Source organism: Balaenoptera physalus (assembly GCF_965194825.1).
Source record: "Balaenoptera physalus genome assembly, chromosome: 3".
Taxonomy (NCBI): domain Eukaryota; kingdom Metazoa; phylum Chordata; class Mammalia; order Artiodactyla; family Balaenopteridae; genus Balaenoptera; species Balaenoptera physalus.
Window position 1 is genome coordinate 23747204 of NC_138890.1, and position 19809 is coordinate 23767012.

Here is a 19809-nt window from a genome sequence, read left to right on the forward strand (position 1 = left end):
AGGAGCAATGGGACAGTTCAATCACTACAGAGCCACTGTGACGCCCCATCTTGCAATTCACATCGACATGTAAGATTGCCAGAGGAAGAAGCTCAGGGAATATAATCTGCTCACGTACCCAAAGCTCCCAAGAAAGACTGTGAGGGGGCTGCTGAAGAGAGGGTCCCCTTTCCCTCACATGGGGTTGGGGCATTGACATGCCGGTCAAATGAGGACCTCAACACTACTATTTTTTCAAAGCACACTTTCTTGGCTTATTTTTCTAAGAACGTGATTGTATCGAAAGTAATTAGTGTTGGCCTTAATTTTCCTCCTGGAGCCCATAGGGTGAATATAGGTCAATGAACATCTACCTGTTGGACACTTAGAATTCTCCTAATCACAGAAATCATTCAGGAAATGTTTGGTCTGTGAACCATGTCCTTTTTTCAAAGTCTGATACTGTCCTCTCAGGGTGACGGTTCTGTCGCTAAGACCCAAAACAATTCACCCCAAGAGAGCTGCAGTGTTTACAACACACCTGCTCCTCCAGCGAGGAACTGGACCCATTCCTCCCGGCAGGTGTAATGGTGTCAGTTTCCAAACACAGCAGGAGCCAAACGAGTCCCCCTATCCCACTCTTTCCTACTTGTTACAAGACCTGGAAAGCTAAGGTGAAGCATAAATATGATTGCATTAAATCAAGGAAGTTACAAAAAGAATGCAGACAATGCACAGAGATTTCTCAGTGACAGTTTCATCCTATAATATTTTCAGACCCTGAGGGGAGGCGGCTGATAGATTAATAGATTATTAGATATGATCACCAAAGAAAAATACATCAGGGCACTAAATTCAGTGTTCTGTGAAGCTACTACTCCAGATTATGTTTTCCTTTCTGATAGTATGTATAGGAACTTACAAACAAATCATTCCAAATTCGCACCATCTCCTCATTATTACCTAGCTAGGGATCCGACTGATGACGACAATGAACGTGTACCCGGGTTATAACCTCTCAAGAGGAGTGGGCAGCATTCAATAAATGAAGATTTATGAGAGCTTTTTCAAATATCTGATATTAGAAATAAAATATCCCCTGAAGTGCCCAATTGCCACTGGCCTTCAAATTCTTTACTCACTATTCATGTGGGAAATATTCTGTTCAGTTTGAAGTCTGAAAACAAATTGAAAGGATTGAGACAAGGTTAAACAGAACTGGGGCTTACCTTGAGAAAGGCTTTCTTTTCCAAAGTGTTCATGATAAATGGAGGGATGGCTGGAAGTAAAGATAGATCCACTTAAATCTTCATGTCTATTTTCAGCTCACTTTTTTTTTTTTTCCCCCAACAATTTCACAAAAGGCTTATATTACTTTTAGGTTATTTTCACACTGGCAGAGTAAAAGTAATTGCAATAATTCTTTAAAATACCTTAGTATTTTTAAAAAAATCCATTGTTTCCATTCTCTAGATTTTTGAAAAATAACACAATGCTCTTTGCCAGCCAGAAAATTTTATGATCTTGAAGAGAACTTTATATCTAACATTAAATATGCAACAGTACAAACATCAGGAACTTTTCCCTCCTATACCAATGAAACAAATGCAGCCTTCCCGGGGTGTCCATCCCACGTAGAGTCCAGTATAAAGATTCCTGCTTTGAGTCACGCAGACCACTTGCTAGCTGGGTGATCCTGGAAAACACTTCTCTGAGCCTCAGTTTTCTGTTTTCCTCATCTATATAATAGGGACAATTGTATCAAACTAGCCAGGATGATTAGATGCAATGATGCACGTAAAACATTGGATAGCGGTTAGTTCATTGATTCATGATTTTTATCAGACTAAACTGTCACATCAATTTCAATATATCAATTACCTTTAGAGATTTCACTGGGATAGAAAGATTGTGTTCCTTCTCCGGGGACTAAATAATGTTTAAAGTAACCAAGCCACTGGAAACAAATTTGTTGGGCTGGCTGAACTCCAAAGAGGAGCGTCATATTTCAAAATGGGAAAGAACAAAACCAGAAGCCCACCCAGGGTAGAAACCGGAATGGCCACCTTGATTTCGGCAAACTGGAAATCTGGGCTCAGCAGGTGTTCTGGGGTGGCCTCCCCAGCCTCCTCATAGGTTAGTGACAACATGCTGGTCCCGGACTCAGGGGACTCTTGGCCTACAGTTCAAGACTGTGGTTTCCACCATTCACTCACCCCTACGGTGCACACCGCTGTCTCATGAGGGCACTGAGGTGCTTCTTTGTTAAATCACTTAATGTGGTTAAATCAGATAACCAATTAGCTGGAGTGCAATTAGCTGGAATGCGCCTCAAAGTTTTCTTTCATGCCCTTTTCTTCAACTTTCCTTTGCCCACTCCTACTTGTCTGCTGATGAGCTTTCCCAGTGACAAAAGGAATTTAAAGACAACAAAAAATATTAGTGAGAAAACCTGACAGCACTTGATTAAGTATGCTTCTTTTGAGAGCTTAGTTAATAGCCAAGTGCTGTTTGCATTTGATTTAGACAAGGAAAGTAAACATACTCATTTCTCTCTGTATAATATATATTTATATTTTTCTGCAAAGAGTTATGTATTCCCGGGCCCTCTGGTTTCTGAGTAAGTCTGAGAACCTTCTCGAGAGCCCTGGTCTGAGGGTAGCTGAAGAAGCCTTAGGAGTGGACCAGAGATTCTCAGAGCAACTAAACCACAATGGAGATTTTCTGCTTTTGGTCATGTTGAGTCCAAGCCCCATGGACAAAACTGAGTCATATATTAATAGCTGCTATAACTAACCAAACTTGGTTCGTGCTCTAAGGGTTTCCAATTGATACAAATAAATCTTCAGTAGAAGTTATTCCTATTCAAGAACTTTTGGAAGTTTCTTTTCAAGGTTTACAAAGATCAAATTCTTTTCCTTCAAATTGTCATCACCTTCACTGTCACTGCCCTGGTCCAACTACCGTAATCTCTTGCCTGCAGTAGTCAAGAGCTTCCTGAACAGTCTCCAACCACCATTCTTGGTCCCTCTTCAGCCTACTCTCAACGCAGGACCCTGAGTCACTCAGTTAAAACTAAGCCGGGTTATTATTACCACTCCTGTGCTCGAAACCCTCCATGGCCTCCTACCCCTCAGACTAAAAGCGAGGGCTCCAAACGCTTGCAGGGCCACCTGCGTTCTGCCCACTGGGGCCTCGTCTACTCCTTTCTACTGTTCCCACCCCCTTCTCTCTCCTCCCACTGCACCTGCCTCCTGTGATGCTTCCATCACACCGGGCATAGCTCCCTGCTCTCCTGCTGTTCCGTCTGCCCAGAATATTCGACCCTGGAACCACTTGGCTCCCTCCCTCCCATCTGTCCAGTCTACTTCTGTAACCGAGCAGGACCCCATGGGGTCTTCCTGGGACAGACCCCTTCCCCATATCCTCTGCTGCATCTCCTCTCTGAAGTACCCAGCTAACAGTACCTCATGGATATTTCCCGAGTTTTTCAGATGCTAAAAGCCACCACCAGATGGAAGAAATTAACTACTTGATGATCATGAGCATGTAGCCCCCAGACCTTCTGGTGCCTAAGGATTGATAATGTTAACTGTCCTGTTGCCTCGCCATCAACCAATCAGAGAATTGTGCATGAGTTGATCACACACCTTGTGCCCCACCTCCCTCACCTGGCCTTTCAACATGCTTTGCTGAAACCCTTCGGGGGTTTCTGGGGGCATGAGCCACCCGTTGTCCTTGCATGGCCCTGCCATAAACCTTTCTCTGCTCCAAACTCCGACATTTTGGTATCGTTTGGCCTCACTATATGTCGGGCACACGGACTTACGTTCGATAGCACTTCCACCCCAAGATCCCCAACCCTCTTTTCTCCCCCTTAGCTCTACAACCATCTCACATATTCATATTTTACTTATTTTTGTTAGTTTTCTGCCTCCCCTGCCAGAAAGTAAGTTCCACCAAGGGAAGGGATCCTTTGTGGTTATTGCTCACTGGTGCACCAACGCTTGTTTGATTGAAACGTACCGAATAAATGAATGGATGGCAAAGTTCTACTCACCCATGCCGGGGGCTGCCATGAGGATCCTGGAGACGACTACTTGTGTGATGGCTTGTTTGGCAGCGCTTGCCGACTCGCCCAGGCGGTTCCCGTTTTCATCTGTGACAGGAATGCCAACTTTGAGTTCCCTAGAGAGCAAGACACGGGCAAAGAAGTTCACAGGTGCCTTCGCGGAATGGCTGGAAACAGTACTGAAGCTGTGAAAGCCCGAGTCCCTACTTAATCCAAAAATCCACTCCAGTGTCATTTTTGGCACTAATAAGTCTATTTTTAAAACCACAAACATGCTTAATCCTCGTGTGATAGACACACAAGTAAAATAATGCTAGTAAACTTTCTAAAAACAAAGGTGTAGCATTTTGAATAACAATAGGGACTCAACAGGTGAATACGCTAACTTAGAGATAAGGCTGATTTCTAAGCTCGTGTGCAAATTTGAGCAACTTTCCAAATGAGAGATAGATATAATTATTAAAAAATAAACTAACTATACTGACACAGGAGTCACAAGTACACGGAACTACTGGATATTTAACTACGGTCACTACTGCTACAATTATAGCTCCTACTGTTACCCTGTTTTTCGTTATCCATTCCAAAATGCTTTTTTCTCATTTTTTCTTCTCCTTTAATTTTTGCCAGCACTAAAAAATACTTCCAAAGATATAGATTAATATTATTTGAAACCCCAAGAGAAAATTTAGGGGAAGGGGGGAAGAACCTATTTTATAGAAGAAGCTTTCTAGGCATAGACGTAAGTTTGAGATTTATTTTTTAAACTTTTTATTATACAGAGGTAGAAAGACTATTCTAAACCCCATAAGGCCATCAGCCTGCTTTAATAATCAGCAACTCAGAGCTGAGCTTGTTTCATCAACGGACCCATCCTCACCCCCAAAACCAGATTATTTGGAAGCAGATCCCAGATCTCATAAAACTTCATCTGTAAATATTAAAATAAAACAAATTTATTTAAGTTTCAACAAGCAGATTATTATAAGACCCTACTGTCAAGCACAAGTCCTCTCTAAGAGGGCATATTAACCTTACCTTTGCCTCATTAACGGAATATTAATGCAATTAGCAGCAGCTACCGCAGCGAAGGGAACAAAGCGTCCTATGAGCGGAGAGACATGCTGCAGAAAAGATAATTCCAAAAGCAAGATCTTATTTTTCCTGTAGTACTGAATGCAAGTACTTATTTCTTCTTGAAAACCTCTACAAATGCAGAGTCCTATTTGTATAGAAACTTGGGCCAAGAGTACGTTCAAAACTTGGTTTCCTAGAGGTATTTTTCTATTTCCAGCCTGGGCATACTGGGACAAGGCAGACTTCCAAGATATTTTGATGGCTTTATGTGGCTGATGGAGCAGGGGCTTTGGAGTCCCACAGTCTTGGATTCAGATGCTGCCTCCTCTACCTCTTCACGGGTATGCCTGGAGGTACCCAGCCCGGCACCCAGCCTCTGGTGGGCTGTATGGGTGGGTGAGCATTTAGCATTGAATACACAGTGCCAGGTACAGACAAGGATCTTGGCAGATGTTATTAGTGACACTCCTTCCCAAACGTATTGAAAGATATACTTTAAGAAAGCAGTCGAAGATAATGACTGTAATAAGAGAGTCATAGGGCTTGAACTATTTTGAGAAATTAACAGAGAGACTTAGAGCCAGGCAGGTGAGAACACATTAAGAAGCTTTACTGCTATGGAAATAAAAATCTGAGTACCTTGGTTAACGCATTGAGTCCTAGAGCTGTTGCTACAGCACCTGTTGTTGCAGAAACATAAGCTGTTCCCAATTCACTGAAAAGAAGGAAAATAGTACATAAACAACAAGTGTATGTCAGAAAACTCAAGCCCAACATTTTTCGAAGAAATGAAGAAGATTAAGAATAGAGATTCCATAAAACATGACACAAATGAACTTATCGAAGAAACAGAAACAGATTCACAGACAGAGAACAGACTTGTGGTTGCCAAGGGGGAGTGGGGTGGGGGAGGGAATGGATTGGGAGTTTGGGGTTAGCTGATGCAAACTATTATATAGAGAATGGATAAACAACAAGGTCCTACTGTATAGCACAGGGAACTATATTCAACATCCCGTGGTAAGCCATAATGGAAAAGAATATGAAAAAGAATGTATATATGTGCAACTGAATCACTTTGCGGTACAGCAGAAATTAACACAACATTGTAAATCAACTATATTTCAATAAAATAAATTAAAAAAAGGAGATTCCACAAAACAACATTCATCATCACTCTACAAGTAGAGATATTCATAGAAAAAGAAAGCAGACCCGTACAAAAATGGCATTCTTCACATAGAACCTAACTACCACGCCAAACGAGCAGACACAGAGAATATGTATATATGTATGCGTGGGGTGGGGGGGAAGGAAGCAGGGACTGTGCAGGAAGCTACAAATGTGGGAAAATGCATACTAGCTTAAATGTTTGTAGCATATTTGCTTAAATAAAAAAATACTTCTCAAAATATCACTATACATACTGAAAGTAAAAATGCAGTGCTGCCATTCTAAAAATGACATCTTATGGTATAAAAATACTGAAAGTCTCTTCCTCAAAATACAATTAAGCCCAAGCAGTTCTCTCTTATTTTAAAATAAATTTTAATTCAAGGATTGGATGAAATGAAGGTGTGGTCAGCACTGCTGGGTTGCAGATTTCAATATTCTTTGTCCCTAGGATGATAATAGAAGTCTACAGATGGTCAACAGCAATTTAAGAGTTAAAACAAAAAAGAAAATGCTTTGAAGTGTCATTAAGTTAGGCTCAAAGTTTTGGTTAACTAATCACTTTAGCCTATCTGAACATCTTTTCACAGGAGGCAAAATTTTAAATCCATTCACTTTCTTTTGGGTTCCGGAGGCGTCCTAACTTAAACACAAATCAGATATAAAATTCCCCTGGATTTCTTCAGAGATCACACTGTTGAGTCTGCTACTTTTGATGTTGGTATCCGTCTACACCCACAGGGTGGATGGGGGTACAGTGTGTCATTTGACACAGGCCAGCCCTGAGCTGCCTGCTGTGTGTTCTGCGGGGGTGAGGGGGGGGATGCGCCCTAGGGTGTGGGAGCCGTGTCCTCCTACCAGAGCCACTAACAGCACGGATAATGTCTGAAAAGGCAGGCTGCAAAAAATCGTTACCTACATAGAAAGGGAGGAAAAGAAACACTACTGAAAAATATGCTCCCTAGGATTCCAAACCATATAAGCAATTTGTACGAATATACTTTTTTAACCAGGAGAGCATCACCAGCGAATCAAATGAACCCCAGAGACGTGCAGAGGACAGTTACATCTTCCAGTCTTACTTTACAGTGAGGGGAGCGTCTCCACTTCTGTTGGTGTAATTGACCACGGCATTGAAGGACTGGTTGATCCACTGCCAGAACAGCACTGCCGGCGTGGTCCTGAAACAGAGCGACCCATCACATAACCACCAGCGCCTGTGAACTCGCCGCCATGCAGAATGGACAATGTGAGCATCAGTAACCAGAGGGGAGATGGACTGGAGAAGGGAGAACGCTGGGTCCAGGACTGTGTGTTCTGGGTCAAAGGCCGAGGACCGGTGTGGCTGGGCAGATGTTTATCTTGTCTGATTCTCAGTTTCCTCATTCGTTAGATATGGATAGCAACAAACTCAGAGGGTTAGGGTGAGGATGGAGCTAACTTATTTAAATTTTATCTTAAATTTGCAAGGGAGCCCAGCAAAGAGTAGGCACTCAATTAATGTGATTAATGTCAGGTCCCTTCTCTTAGGGAAAAAAGCCGTTTGTAGGCTATTTCTGGTCCCTCCTCACTACATGTATAAGCCTCTGTGTCTACACCTACACCTATACTTATACCTATATCATATGGATGGATTAAAAACAGAATCTGCTTAGAGGACCTTTTTATTTTCTTTCTCATTTTCTTTTGGGTCTAAGATTTCGGGAGAAATTCAACCTCCTTTTGGGCAACAAGGAGAGTTCTATTCAACAGAGGGAAAAGGTAAAACAACCCCCTAGAGTTGCAACAAAATGAAACTCCACATGAAATGACATTTATTTCGGTAAAACCACTCACATAAAAAAATGTACTTTAAGCTTCTGGACTATAAAGCAAACAAACTGTCGTTACATTGCCAGAACTCACCTATAGAATGTCATCATACAACCTGTGATGGTCATGTTCATTGGAACCTGAGCTGACATCCTTCCTATCAAAATCATCTTTTCACCAGTGTCGGGATGAAAAGCTGAATCATAGATGTACTTTGCTCTCCATAACTCATTTTCTGTGAGACCCGGAGGAACAATTCCTTGCCTAGGAAAACAGCAACAAATAACATGGCAATTGTTCATTCCAAATATCTCACCAGTGCTCTAGAGACATGTAGCTAGAATGTTCTGGAGTTTATGTTTACCTAGAACATCTGTGTCTGGATGGAGTGACAAATCTAACTATTACAGAGTCAGGGAAATTCTAATAACACAAAAGACAATAAACACTTAAAATGAGCATGTCAAACCCATAAACCTCAAATTGTCTATAATTTGGAAAAAGAAAAGCATCTTGTATAATAGGGAAGTATTCAACTTTGAAATATTCTTTGTTTTAAATGACATTTAAAAATGTACTTTGAACTATGTAAATGCTAAGATATTTTTAACTCATTAGACAAAAGCTGTAGCAATCAAGAATATGAATTCATTTTTAAACCTATAGTTTGAAAACCTAGATAAGAAAGGCTCACTATTTTTCCTCTTTATCAAAGAAACACATATTCATTGCAAGAAATTTAGAAAATACAGGAATTCATTAACACAATTAAAATCATTCAAGCCTTTCCCAACTTAGCACCACTGGCAAAATGCTTTGGTAAATGCCCTTTCAGGCTTTTATTGGATCTATTATACATGATGTTTTTATTTAAAGGCATTGTATCCAATCACCTTTTTTATTCAATAATATTTTGCAAACATTTCTCTATATCTTTAGATATTCTTCTATATCATCTGTACTGGGTTGAATAGTGTCCCCCCTAAAATTCTTGCCCACCTGGAACCTCAATATGTGACCTTATTTATAAACAGGGTCTTTGCAGATGTAATTACATAGTTAAGGTGAGGTCATGCTGGATTGGCGGGGGTGGGGGGGAGCAAATCAAATGATTGATGCCTTTATACGACCAAGTGCAGCTACACAAAGAAGGAGGACATGTGATGACAGAGGCAGAGATTTGAGTGACGTAGTTACAAGCCTAGGGCCACTAGAAGCTGGAAGAGGAAAGGAGGGATTCTGCCCTAGAGCCGTCAGAGGGAGCAGGGCCCTGCCAACACCTTGATTTCAGACTTCTAGAGTCTGGAACTGTGAGAGAATAAATTTCTGTTGTATTAAAGCCACTCAGTTTGTGGTAATGTGTTATGGCAGCCTTGGAAATTATACCAATCCTCTACTGTTGGGCATTTTAATTGCTTTTAACCTTTTCCATTGGTAAGGGATAAGGAAGTAAATATCCTTATAAATAAAACTTTTCCCACATCCGAGATTATTTAGAAAGAAATGAGTACATTTGCTGAGACAAAAGCTATGTAAAATATTAAAACTGTAAATATATCTTTTATCCTTTTTCTCTACTTGAGTATGTCTTTTTCTTTTTTATCCTCAGCAGCAGTGGCATTATTATTATTTAGGTAACCTGTTGTATTCTTTATACTAATGTGGATAATTTTGTTTAGTTATGTTATCTGCCACCCTGAAAATTTTTACTATTATGCAGTCAGGTAGGAACAAATGAAGTTTCTGCCTAGAAAGGTGTGACCCACTTCAAGATTACAGGTATGTTCACCTATATACTTCTTTGCATTTTTCTAATAGTTTTTTTTTTTTTTGGTCACAGTTTTAATCTATTTGAAATTTATCTTAAGATATGAATATGTGAAATTGCTTAATTTTAGATTCCAGTTGGCTGGTCTGCCCTTCCAATACCAAGATTTCAATGCTATATTTACCATCATGAACTTTTGTGAATGTTAGGCTTGATTTCTGGACTTTCTACAGTGTGCCCATCATCTACACCTCATGCTGCCAAACCCACCATTGTAACTGAGGGCCCATTTTATTATCTGGTAGAGCAATGGTCCTTCCCTCCACTACTCTTCTTCTGCTTTCTCAAAAGTGCCTTAGTTACACCCAGTAATTTGTTCTTCCAGATAGCTCTTAGAATTATTTTGTTAATTTTATAGGGGATCGCAATTGTATTTTGACCAAAACTATATTAATCTGGAGAGAACTGCTATCTCTACAGCAATAAGACTTTCTATCCAGGCCTACCACATATTTCTCCAGTTACTCAAAGGCATCTTTTAATGTCGCCCAGTGGTCTGTACTTGCCTCATACTTCTGGGTAAGTTAATTCCCAGGTATTTAATTTATTTATATATATTAAAAAATATATGTATATATTGTTCTTAGGAATGAAACTGAAAAATACTGTCTAATAGAAAACAAACTTATGGTTACCAAAGGGGAAAGCATCTCTTTTTGTTTTCTATGTCCCCATAACATTAAAAGAAATTAAATCTTTTTATTAAGGTATCATTTAAATATTATAAAAGTCATTCATTTAAGTATACAATTTGATGAGTTTTGAAAAATGTACACGGTGGTATAACCACCTTCAGAATCATGGTATAGAATATTTTCTTCTCCCCAAAAGTTCCCTCAGTCCCCTTAGGAGTCATTCCCCCACTTCCTGGCAACCACAGATCTGCTTTCTACCACTACAGTATTGCCTCTGAGAATTTCACATGAATGGAATCATGCGAGTGAGTAGTATTATGTGTCTGGTTTCTTCAACTTTGCATAGTGCTTTCAGATGCATCTTTGTTGTATCAGTGACCGGTTAATTGCTGAGTGGTACTCCATTCAATGAATGAACCACAGGTATTTATCAATTCTCTTTTTAACCATTCTAGTAGGTATAAAGTGGTATCTCATTGTGGTTTTTGTTTTGTTTTTTATTTTTAGACTTTCCAATGTATACTCTTTTCTTTTCTTCCAGTTTTGTTGAGATATAGTTGACATACAGCACTGTCTAAGTTGAACGTATCCAGCATGATGACTTGAATTACATACATCATGAAATGATCAGCACAATAGTTTAGTGAACATTCATCACCTCATACAGATACAAAATTAAAGACATAGAAAGAAATATTTTTCCTGCTGATGCGAACTCAGACTTTACTCTCGTAACTTTCATATATAATGTACAGCAGTGTTATTTCTATTTATCATGTTGTACATCACATCCCAAGTACTTATTTATTTTATAACTGGTAGTTTATACCTTCTGACTGCCTTCAGCCAATTCCCCCTCTCCCAACCCCCGCCTCTGGTAACCACAAATCTGATCTCTTTTTCTATGAGTTTGTCTGTCTGTTTGTTTTTGAAGTATAATTGACCTACAACACTATGTTAGTTCCTGGTACACAACATAGTGATTCGGTACTTCTGTACATTTCAAAATGATCACCACGATAAGTCTAGTTACCATCTGTCATCTTACAAAGATATTAAAATTATAGTTATTGACATATCCCCACACTGTACTGTGGCTCATGTATACCTGTCACTCATTTATTTTGTAATTGGGAGTTTGTACCTCTTAATCTCCCTCACCAATTTCTCTCCTTCCCCCAACCCCCTTTCCTATGGCAACCACCTGCTTGTTCTCCGTATCTATGAGTTTGTTTTTGTTTTGTTATGTTCATTTGTTTTATTTTTTAGAATCTACATATAAGTAAAATCATACAGTATTTGTCTTTCGCTGTCCGACTTATTTTCACTTAGCATAAAACACCTAAGTCCATCCGTGTTGGTGGAAATGACAAGACTTCATTCTTTTTTATGGCTGAGTAATAGATGTTTTACGTATCTATATATACCACATCTTCTTATCCATTCATCTATTGATTGGCACTTATGTTGCTTCTATATCTTGGCTATTGTAAATAATGCTGTAATAAACACAGGGGTACATATATCTTTTTCTAATTAGTGTTTTTGTTTTCTTTGAATAAATACCCAAGAATGGAATTGATGGATTGTATGGTACTTCTATTTTTAATTTTTAAAGAAACCTCCATACTATTTTCCATAGGTGGCTGCACCAATTTACACTCCCATTAAAAGGGCAGAAGGGTTCCCTTTTCTCCACATCCTCGCCAACAGTTGTTATTTGTTGTCTTTTTGATTCTGACAGGTGTGAGGTGATATTTCATTGTGGTTTTAATTTGCATTTCCCTAGCAACTAATGATGCTCAGCTTCTTTCCATATGCTTACTTGATATTTCTATATTTTCTTTGGTTTAGTGTCATCAGCCTATTCAAATCTTTTGACCATTTAAACAAATTAGGTTGGAATGAAAATAATTCTTTATCTCTTCTGGACATAAGTCCTTTATGAGCTATACGTTTTGCAAATATTTTCTTCCAGTCTGTGAATTGCATTTTTGTTTTCTAAACAGTGTCTTACGAAGTGGAGAGACATATCTTTTCCCTTATTGTTCATGCTTATGTCTTATCTAAGGAACCTTTGCCTATCCCAAAGTCATACAGATTTTATCTTGTTTTCTTCTAGAAGTTTTACAGTGTTAGCTTGTATATTTAGGTCTATCATCCATTTCAAGTTATGTTTATGATTTTGTTTAAAGATTAATACTCTTTTTTTTAATGTGGAGATCCATTTTTCCAGAACCACTCATTGAACAGAATATTCTTTCTCTATTGAATTATCCTGACATCTTTATTTAAAAATCAATTGACTATATATGTTTGAGTTTATTTCAGGATTCTCTATACTGTTCCACTGATCTATATATCTATACTGTTTTGATTACTTGAGTTTTACAGTAAGTCTTGAAATCAGGCATTTAATATTTTTGTTGCTACTGAAAATATGATTTTTAAAATTTCAATTTCCAGTTGTTAGTTGTTACTATACAGAAACCCAATTGATTTTTGTATATTAATCTTGTATCTTGTGGCTGTGCTAAACACACTCTATTTGCATTTTTGGTAGATTCTTTCTATATAGATGATCATGTTTTCTGTGAATGAAGAGAGTTTTAGTTCCTTTCCTATCTGTACATCTTTTATTTTTGTTGCTCTTTTTCTCTTATTGGATTAGCTATGCTAGTCCAATGCTGAATAAAAGTAGTGAAAGCTGAACTCCCTGCCTTGTTCCTGATCTCAGGGGGAAAGTTTTCATTCTTTCATCATTAAGTTTGGTGTTAGTTATAGGCTTTTCTTAGATGTACTTTATTCCTTCTATTCCTAGTTTGCTGAGAGTTTTATCATGAAGGGATGTTGGATTTTGTCTGCTTTTTCTTCACCTTTTGGGAAGATTTTTTCTGTCATAGTCTACTGATACAGTGATTTCCAAATGTTAAAATGACCTTGCAATCTTGTGATGAACCATATTTGGGTTCTGCTTATTTTGGGTATTATCCCTTATAAAGATGGCTAGATTTAAGTTGTAAATTTTGTTGAGGATTTTTTGTGTCTATGTTTATGAGGGATATTGGGCTGTAATTTTTGTCTTGTAATCCCTCTGGTTTTGCTATCAGTGGTCTCATAAAACGGATGAAGAAGTCTTTCCCTCTCTTCTATTTTCTGAGAGAGTTTGTGATGGAATTGATATAGTTTCTTTCTGTGAAGAAATAATTTCTTTCACCTGTGATGCTAATTGGCCTTGATTTTTGTGGGAAAGTTTTATTTTTACTTATTTATTTTGCCATCTCGCTCTTTGTTTTCTGGTTGCCTCATCTCTCCTGGTTCCTTTTTTTTCTCTTTCCCTGCCTTATTTTGGACTGAGTCAATTTTGGTAATTTATATATTCATAGAAGGCTAGACATTTCACTAATATTTCTAAAATTTTTAGCAAAGAGCTACATAGTAGGCTTCAATTTTAAAAAAATTATTTATTGAACTTATTCATTTTTGGCTGCATTGGGTCTTCGTTGTTGTGCACGGGCTTTCTCTAGTTGTGGTGAGCGGGGGCTACTCTTCGTTGCGGTGCGCAGGCTCTAGGTACACAGGTTTCAGTAGTTGTGGCTTGCGGGCTCAAGAGCGCAGGCTCAGAGCTGTGGAACACAGGCTTAGCTGCTCTGCGGCATGTGGGATCTTCCTGGACCAGGGCTCGAACCCATGTCCCCTGCACTGGCAGGAGGATTCTTAACCACTGCGCCACCAGGGAAGCCCCTTCATTTTTATATTTCTATTTCTCACAGGCAACTTTCTTATCCTCTTGTTACATATTTTGAGTTTTATTTATTTATTTTATATTGATTAGACATGCCAGAGGCTTATCTTTCTCTGGGCTTATCAGAGAACCAGTTTTTCATGTATTTTTCAATTCTGTTAATTTCTGACCTTAAAAAAATGACCTTCTCTCTGTTTTCTTTGAAAAACAGTCTATATAGTGGTTAACAGCAGGAACTCTGGAGTCAGACCGTCTGAGTTTCTATGCTGGCTCTGCCACTTAACAGTGGCAGGACTTTGACTTTTCTGCCTTAGTTCTTTCATCTGAAAAATGGGCATAACGATAGCACCTACCTTCAAGGGCTGTTGAGGCTTGAATGCACATGAAGTGATTCAGGCAGTATCATTACACAGCATGTGCTATTGCTATTTTCTTTTTATTATTTTGTGCTGTTCTTTAATTTCTTAAGCTGAAGTCTCAGTTCATTTGTTGTAAGCCTTTAACGTTTAATCAGAGAGACATGTAAAACTATAAACTTCCACTCAGAGTACAATTTTGGCGCAATCCCTTAAGTTTTCATATTAATTTTCTCATTATTTTTACTTTGTAATTTTACTTTTGGTTTTTCTTTTTGTACAGTTAAAGGAAAGTACTGAGCAATTCTGACGTGATTAATCAAGTTCTGTCTGTATTTCTAACAGTCTTTTCTTTGTATATTTTGATGTGACATTAACTAGTTCATGAATACTGAACATGGTCATTTTATAAATATCAAATTTTTCTGATCTATTCGCCCTGAACTGAATTTTGTCTGATTTTCATACAGCTTCCTTTTTATTTGCAGTTACCTTCGTCCTGCTTTGTGATGTCAGTCATTTTTATTACCTCCCTTTGGATTCATACTAAAATAGCACGTTGGTATCCCATGAGGACTATAGATCATTGGTATTCATATTCCTTGAAGGTACACTGTACATGATACTTCCTTGATCCCAACTAACCCTTTGAGCTATTCTCCTCTGAGAGTTCACAGCTAATTTGTCTCTTAGTGGGTAGGGGGAGAACTCTGGAATATTTCTTATCCATTAATTCACCAATTGGTTTTACTGATGAATATATAAAGATATAGATATAGATACAGATATATAGATATAGATATATAATGTATATAAAAGCAGACATGATAAAAGCAGCATTACCCCTAATCCCCAGTGCAGCAATTTATGGCACAGACTTTAAGGGTTTTATATTCCTTAAAAGGTGAAGAGAAAAGAAGGTGAGGTGCTCAGCGATTCTTGGAGGAAGGCATTGTATTTTTCCATGCACAACGACCTCATACAGAGATTAGTCATGTAGCTAGCAACCCTCATGCATTCTAATTGGAATGACATGTCACTGTTGAGCTTTTAAAGTGTTTTTACACTATTTTAAAGTCTCTGATTTTAATAGAGGGTTTTAATCCCTTTTACACATACTGTTATTACTAAGCTGTCTGGCCTGCTCCATCTTGTTTTACGTTATTTTAAAAGCTTCTATGACAGTTTTTTGGTTTTACCTTTAGTTACACTTATTACACTGTCTTTGTTTTTATGCCTTTGGGGTTTTAGAAGATATATACTAAGATTTAACTTGACTAGTGGTTACCATTAAGATTCTCAAAACCATTCTACGTTTCTCTAACATAGTAAAGAGCCAAACCATATATACTTTTGAGTCCACCTCCTATTTAAGATAAATATTTGGTATACTTTTAATTCCTCCTCTTCCTGTTTTTTTTTAATTAAAAAACTTTTTTTTTGATACTACAATCTAGGGCTTTAGATTCAGATAGCTATTACTATTTTTTACAAAACACTTAAAATTTCTTTTTGCCTATACAATGCTTTATAACTAGAAATGCAACAACTATTTCTATTTTAAGTTTCGACATTCGTCACTAGTCTATTTATATTACAGCTTTCTTACTTTTTTTTTTTACTGTAATACAATATGTAACATAAAGTTTACCATCTCAACCATTTTTACCTGTACAGTTTTGTGGTACTAAGCATATTCATGTTACTGTCCAACTGTTGCCACCATCCATCTATCTCCAGAATGTTTTCATCATCCCCAACTGAGACTGTATTCATTAAACAATAACTCCTGATTCCCCGGCCCCCTAGGCCCTGGCAACCACCATTCTATTTTCCGTCTCTATGAACTTGGCTACTCCAGGCACATTATATAAGTAGTATTGTACAATAATTTGTCTTCTTGTGACTGGCTTATTTCACTTAGCATAATGTCTTCAAGGTTAATCCATGTTGTAGCACGTGCTAGGATTTCCTTCATTTTTAAGGCTGAATAGTATTCTATTGTGTGAATATACCACGTTTTATTTTTCCATTCATCCATCCACGGACACTTGGGTTGCTTCCACCTTTGGCTATTATGAGTAATGCCACTATGAACACGGGTGTGCAAATGTCTGTTCAAGACCCTGCTTCCAATTCTTTTGGGTATATACTCAGAAGTAGAATGGCTGGATCATATGGTAATTCCATTTTGAATTGTTTGAGGAATCACAACATACTATGGATTTCTTATTTTTGAACTCAATTTTGCTTCATCTCCTGACCTCTCAAGAAGGATTTATGAGTTTATTTTTGATGTTGTTATGTATTTTTCTGTTGCCTCTGTAAACAGAGTCACTCTGGTATAAAATTCCTGGGTTACATGCTTTCTTCTGGAAACTCGGCACACATTCCTTTACCGTCCTCTGGCGCTCAGTGCACAGATAAGAAGATTGAGACTTCTCTGTCATTTGTTCTTTTTTAATGACTTTATTCCCTGTTCGAATGCTTATGAAATTTTAAAAAGTTGCTTTGTAGAAAAAAGAAAAAAAACTCCATATGTGGGTCTCTTTGCCTGAAACAGGGTGAGCCTAATTTGTGGCTGTTTGTCCTCACTACAGGAAAATTCTTTTATCTACTTACTACGACCTCTTTCGCATTTTTCTAGTTTCTCCTTGAGAAGCATCAATAAATTATATCTTCACTCTCCATCCTCTAGTCCCCTGAAATATAATCCTTTTCACGCACTCACCTTTTCATCTATATCAGGAGTTGACAAACTACAGCCCATGCCTATTTCTGAATGGCTGGTGCGCTAAGAATGGTTTTTCCATTTTTAAAGGGTGGTGAACAAGCAAAACAACACAGAATGAGACTGTAAGGTCTGCACAGCTGAAAATATTTACCATCTGGCCCTTTGCAGAAAAAGTGTGCCGACCTCAGATCTTCATCCTTGGAGAGTGACTCAGGTTTATCCCCAGTATCTCTGTTTCCACTTTTTCTCGGTACCATTGATGTCATTACTTCTCCACCACTGCCTCCAGTGAAGATTTTAATTTTGCTCTTACAAGTTTAGGGGCTTTGCAATCTCTTTTATGGCTTCCTTTCAAGTCCTCTAGCTGTCTTTACATCTCCACCTTTCCTCTTTTTATGGCTTTTGTTCCAGAATCATGGAGCATTTACTTGATGGAATTGTGAAATGCGCTTCTGCTGTCTTCCTCTGCCTCATTCCTCAGGACTTGCTCGTAGGGCTCCATGACGTTCTGCTGCTCCGGGAGCCCTCTTTCTGCACGGCTGTGCATGCTAAGACCTGGCCAGACTCAGTGTTTGGTAACAAAGTTTATAGACCGCCCTTGGTAGCCTCACTGACTACTCATGTGACAGTCAAATACGTACCTTGCGTGGATTATTCTTGGCATGTTTAGGCTCATAGCTCCCACTAATCCAATTCTCAGCTTCTGGCTGACTTTCCCTGAGAGCAGGAGTCAGCAAACTACTGTCTGTGGTCTGTATGGCTGGCTAGCTAAGAGTGATTTTTACATCTTTTAAAGGATTGTAAAACAACCAACCAAACAAAAAGCCCTAGAAAACAAACAAACAAGCAAACAAACCCCCAAGACACTAAGAAGAATAGGCAGAACATGCAGAATAAGACGGAAATCCTCTGTGGTCCACGAAGGCTGAAATATTTCTTATATGGTCTTTTATCAAGAAAGCTGCATGTCCAGCAACAGATGAATGGCTAAAGAAGATGTGGCATACACACACACACACACACACACACACACACACACACACACACACTGGAATATTACTCAGCCATAAAAAAGAATGAAATTCTGCCATTTGCAGCAACATGGATGGACTTGGAGGGCATTATGCTAAGTGAAATAAGAAAGACAAATACTGTATGATGTCACTTATATGTGGAACATGTACATACATATACAACAAACTAGTGAATATAACAAAAAAGATGCAGGCTCACAGATATAGAGAACAAACTAGCGGTTACTAGTGTGGCGGGGCAACATAGGGGTGGGGGAGTGGGAGGTACAAACTACTGGATGTAAGATAGGCTCAAGGATGTATTGTACAACATGGGGAACATAGCCAATATTTTGTAGTAACTGTAAACAGAGTGTAATCTTTAAAAATTGTATTAAAAGATTAAATAAATTAAAAAAAAAGAAAGTTGTGACCATTGCCTTAGAGCATGTCTCTTCTCTCACCTCATGCCTGGCTCTTTGAACTGACGGAGTCCATCCCAAACCTACAAACTGTGCCACCAGCACCCTTCCCATCTGAGCTACTATATGTGGGGTTTATTCACTGGGGCTTAATCTGAGAAGAAGCGAACAACCTACCCTAATTCTTGACAACTTGCTTTTTGTAAGATGCAGTCTCCATCTGGAGACAGAAAGTTGTGGATGCAGGTGTGGTTGTATTGGCGAGCAGAAGACAGGGCTCTAGAAAGGGGACCTCACGGATTGGCACCTATGAGTTGGAGGGATGGCTGGCTTATTTTCAGGTTACTACGAACCCTGGATATCTGTGTTAAGGGTCAACAATGGGGAATGAAACACGTCTTCCTATTTCTTACATTTTTTTTTTTTTTTTTTATAAAAAGGATTCAATTGCAAAAAAAAATGTTGAAAAATCACTAAGGGAAGGTTTAAAGACAATAGGCTAACATGATGATCTATTAATATATTAAGCCCCAAAGCATACTTGTTAATGTTACCTGTAATCATGCACTACTTTCCTTGCATCCTCTAGTTGTTCGTTGGTTAACAGAATATTCCTGGGATCAGTTACAGTGAAGAAATGATTGGCTCGTCCAATGAAAGTGCTTTGATCCCATCGAGGTTCCTTGATGTTAATGTTTGGTGGAAGTTCTCCAGACATTGTCCTGGACTGTAGAGGGTCAAAAGGACAGGCCTAGTTAAGACTTAAAAAGTCACTACACATTTAGAAACTTTGTAGTCACACTAATCTTCAAATAAAGAGTTATATACATTTTATTTATGAAAATAATTTTGCTATAAATGGCAGAAAGGCTATTTAAATCCAAAGCTAAATTTGTCTGTAAATCTCAATTTATCTTAACCAAATTTCAATAATTTCCCACATAGTTCTTTTTATAAGGACAT

At 38.4% G+C, this 19809-nt stretch overlaps 1 protein-coding gene across 6 annotated transcripts in view; it reads right to left on the reverse strand.

Annotated features, from left to right (window-relative positions):
• Window positions 1-19809, reverse strand: part of SFXN1 (sideroflexin 1) — a 45382-nt gene that overhangs the window by 10853 nt on the left and 14720 nt on the right. For 5 of the 6 annotated variants that reach the window (XM_082456532.1, XM_082456531.1, XM_082456529.1 and 2 more), the window contains exons 2-8: window positions 19401-19573; window positions 8207-8377; window positions 7384-7482; window positions 5768-5843; window positions 5090-5175; window positions 4040-4167; window positions 1209-1258 (exon numbers count right to left, since the gene is read on the reverse strand). In XM_082456532.1, the coding sequence (XP_082312658.1) occupies window positions 1209-1258; window positions 4040-4167; window positions 5090-5175; window positions 5768-5843; window positions 7384-7482; window positions 8207-8377; window positions 19401-19564 (774 nt within the window). In that variant the 5' untranslated portion in view covers window positions 19565-19573. The remainder of the gene's footprint in view (window positions 1-1208; window positions 1259-4039; window positions 4168-5089; window positions 5176-5767; window positions 5844-7383; window positions 7483-8206; window positions 8378-19400; window positions 19574-19809) is intronic. The other variant, XM_082456534.1, reaches the window with a different exon arrangement.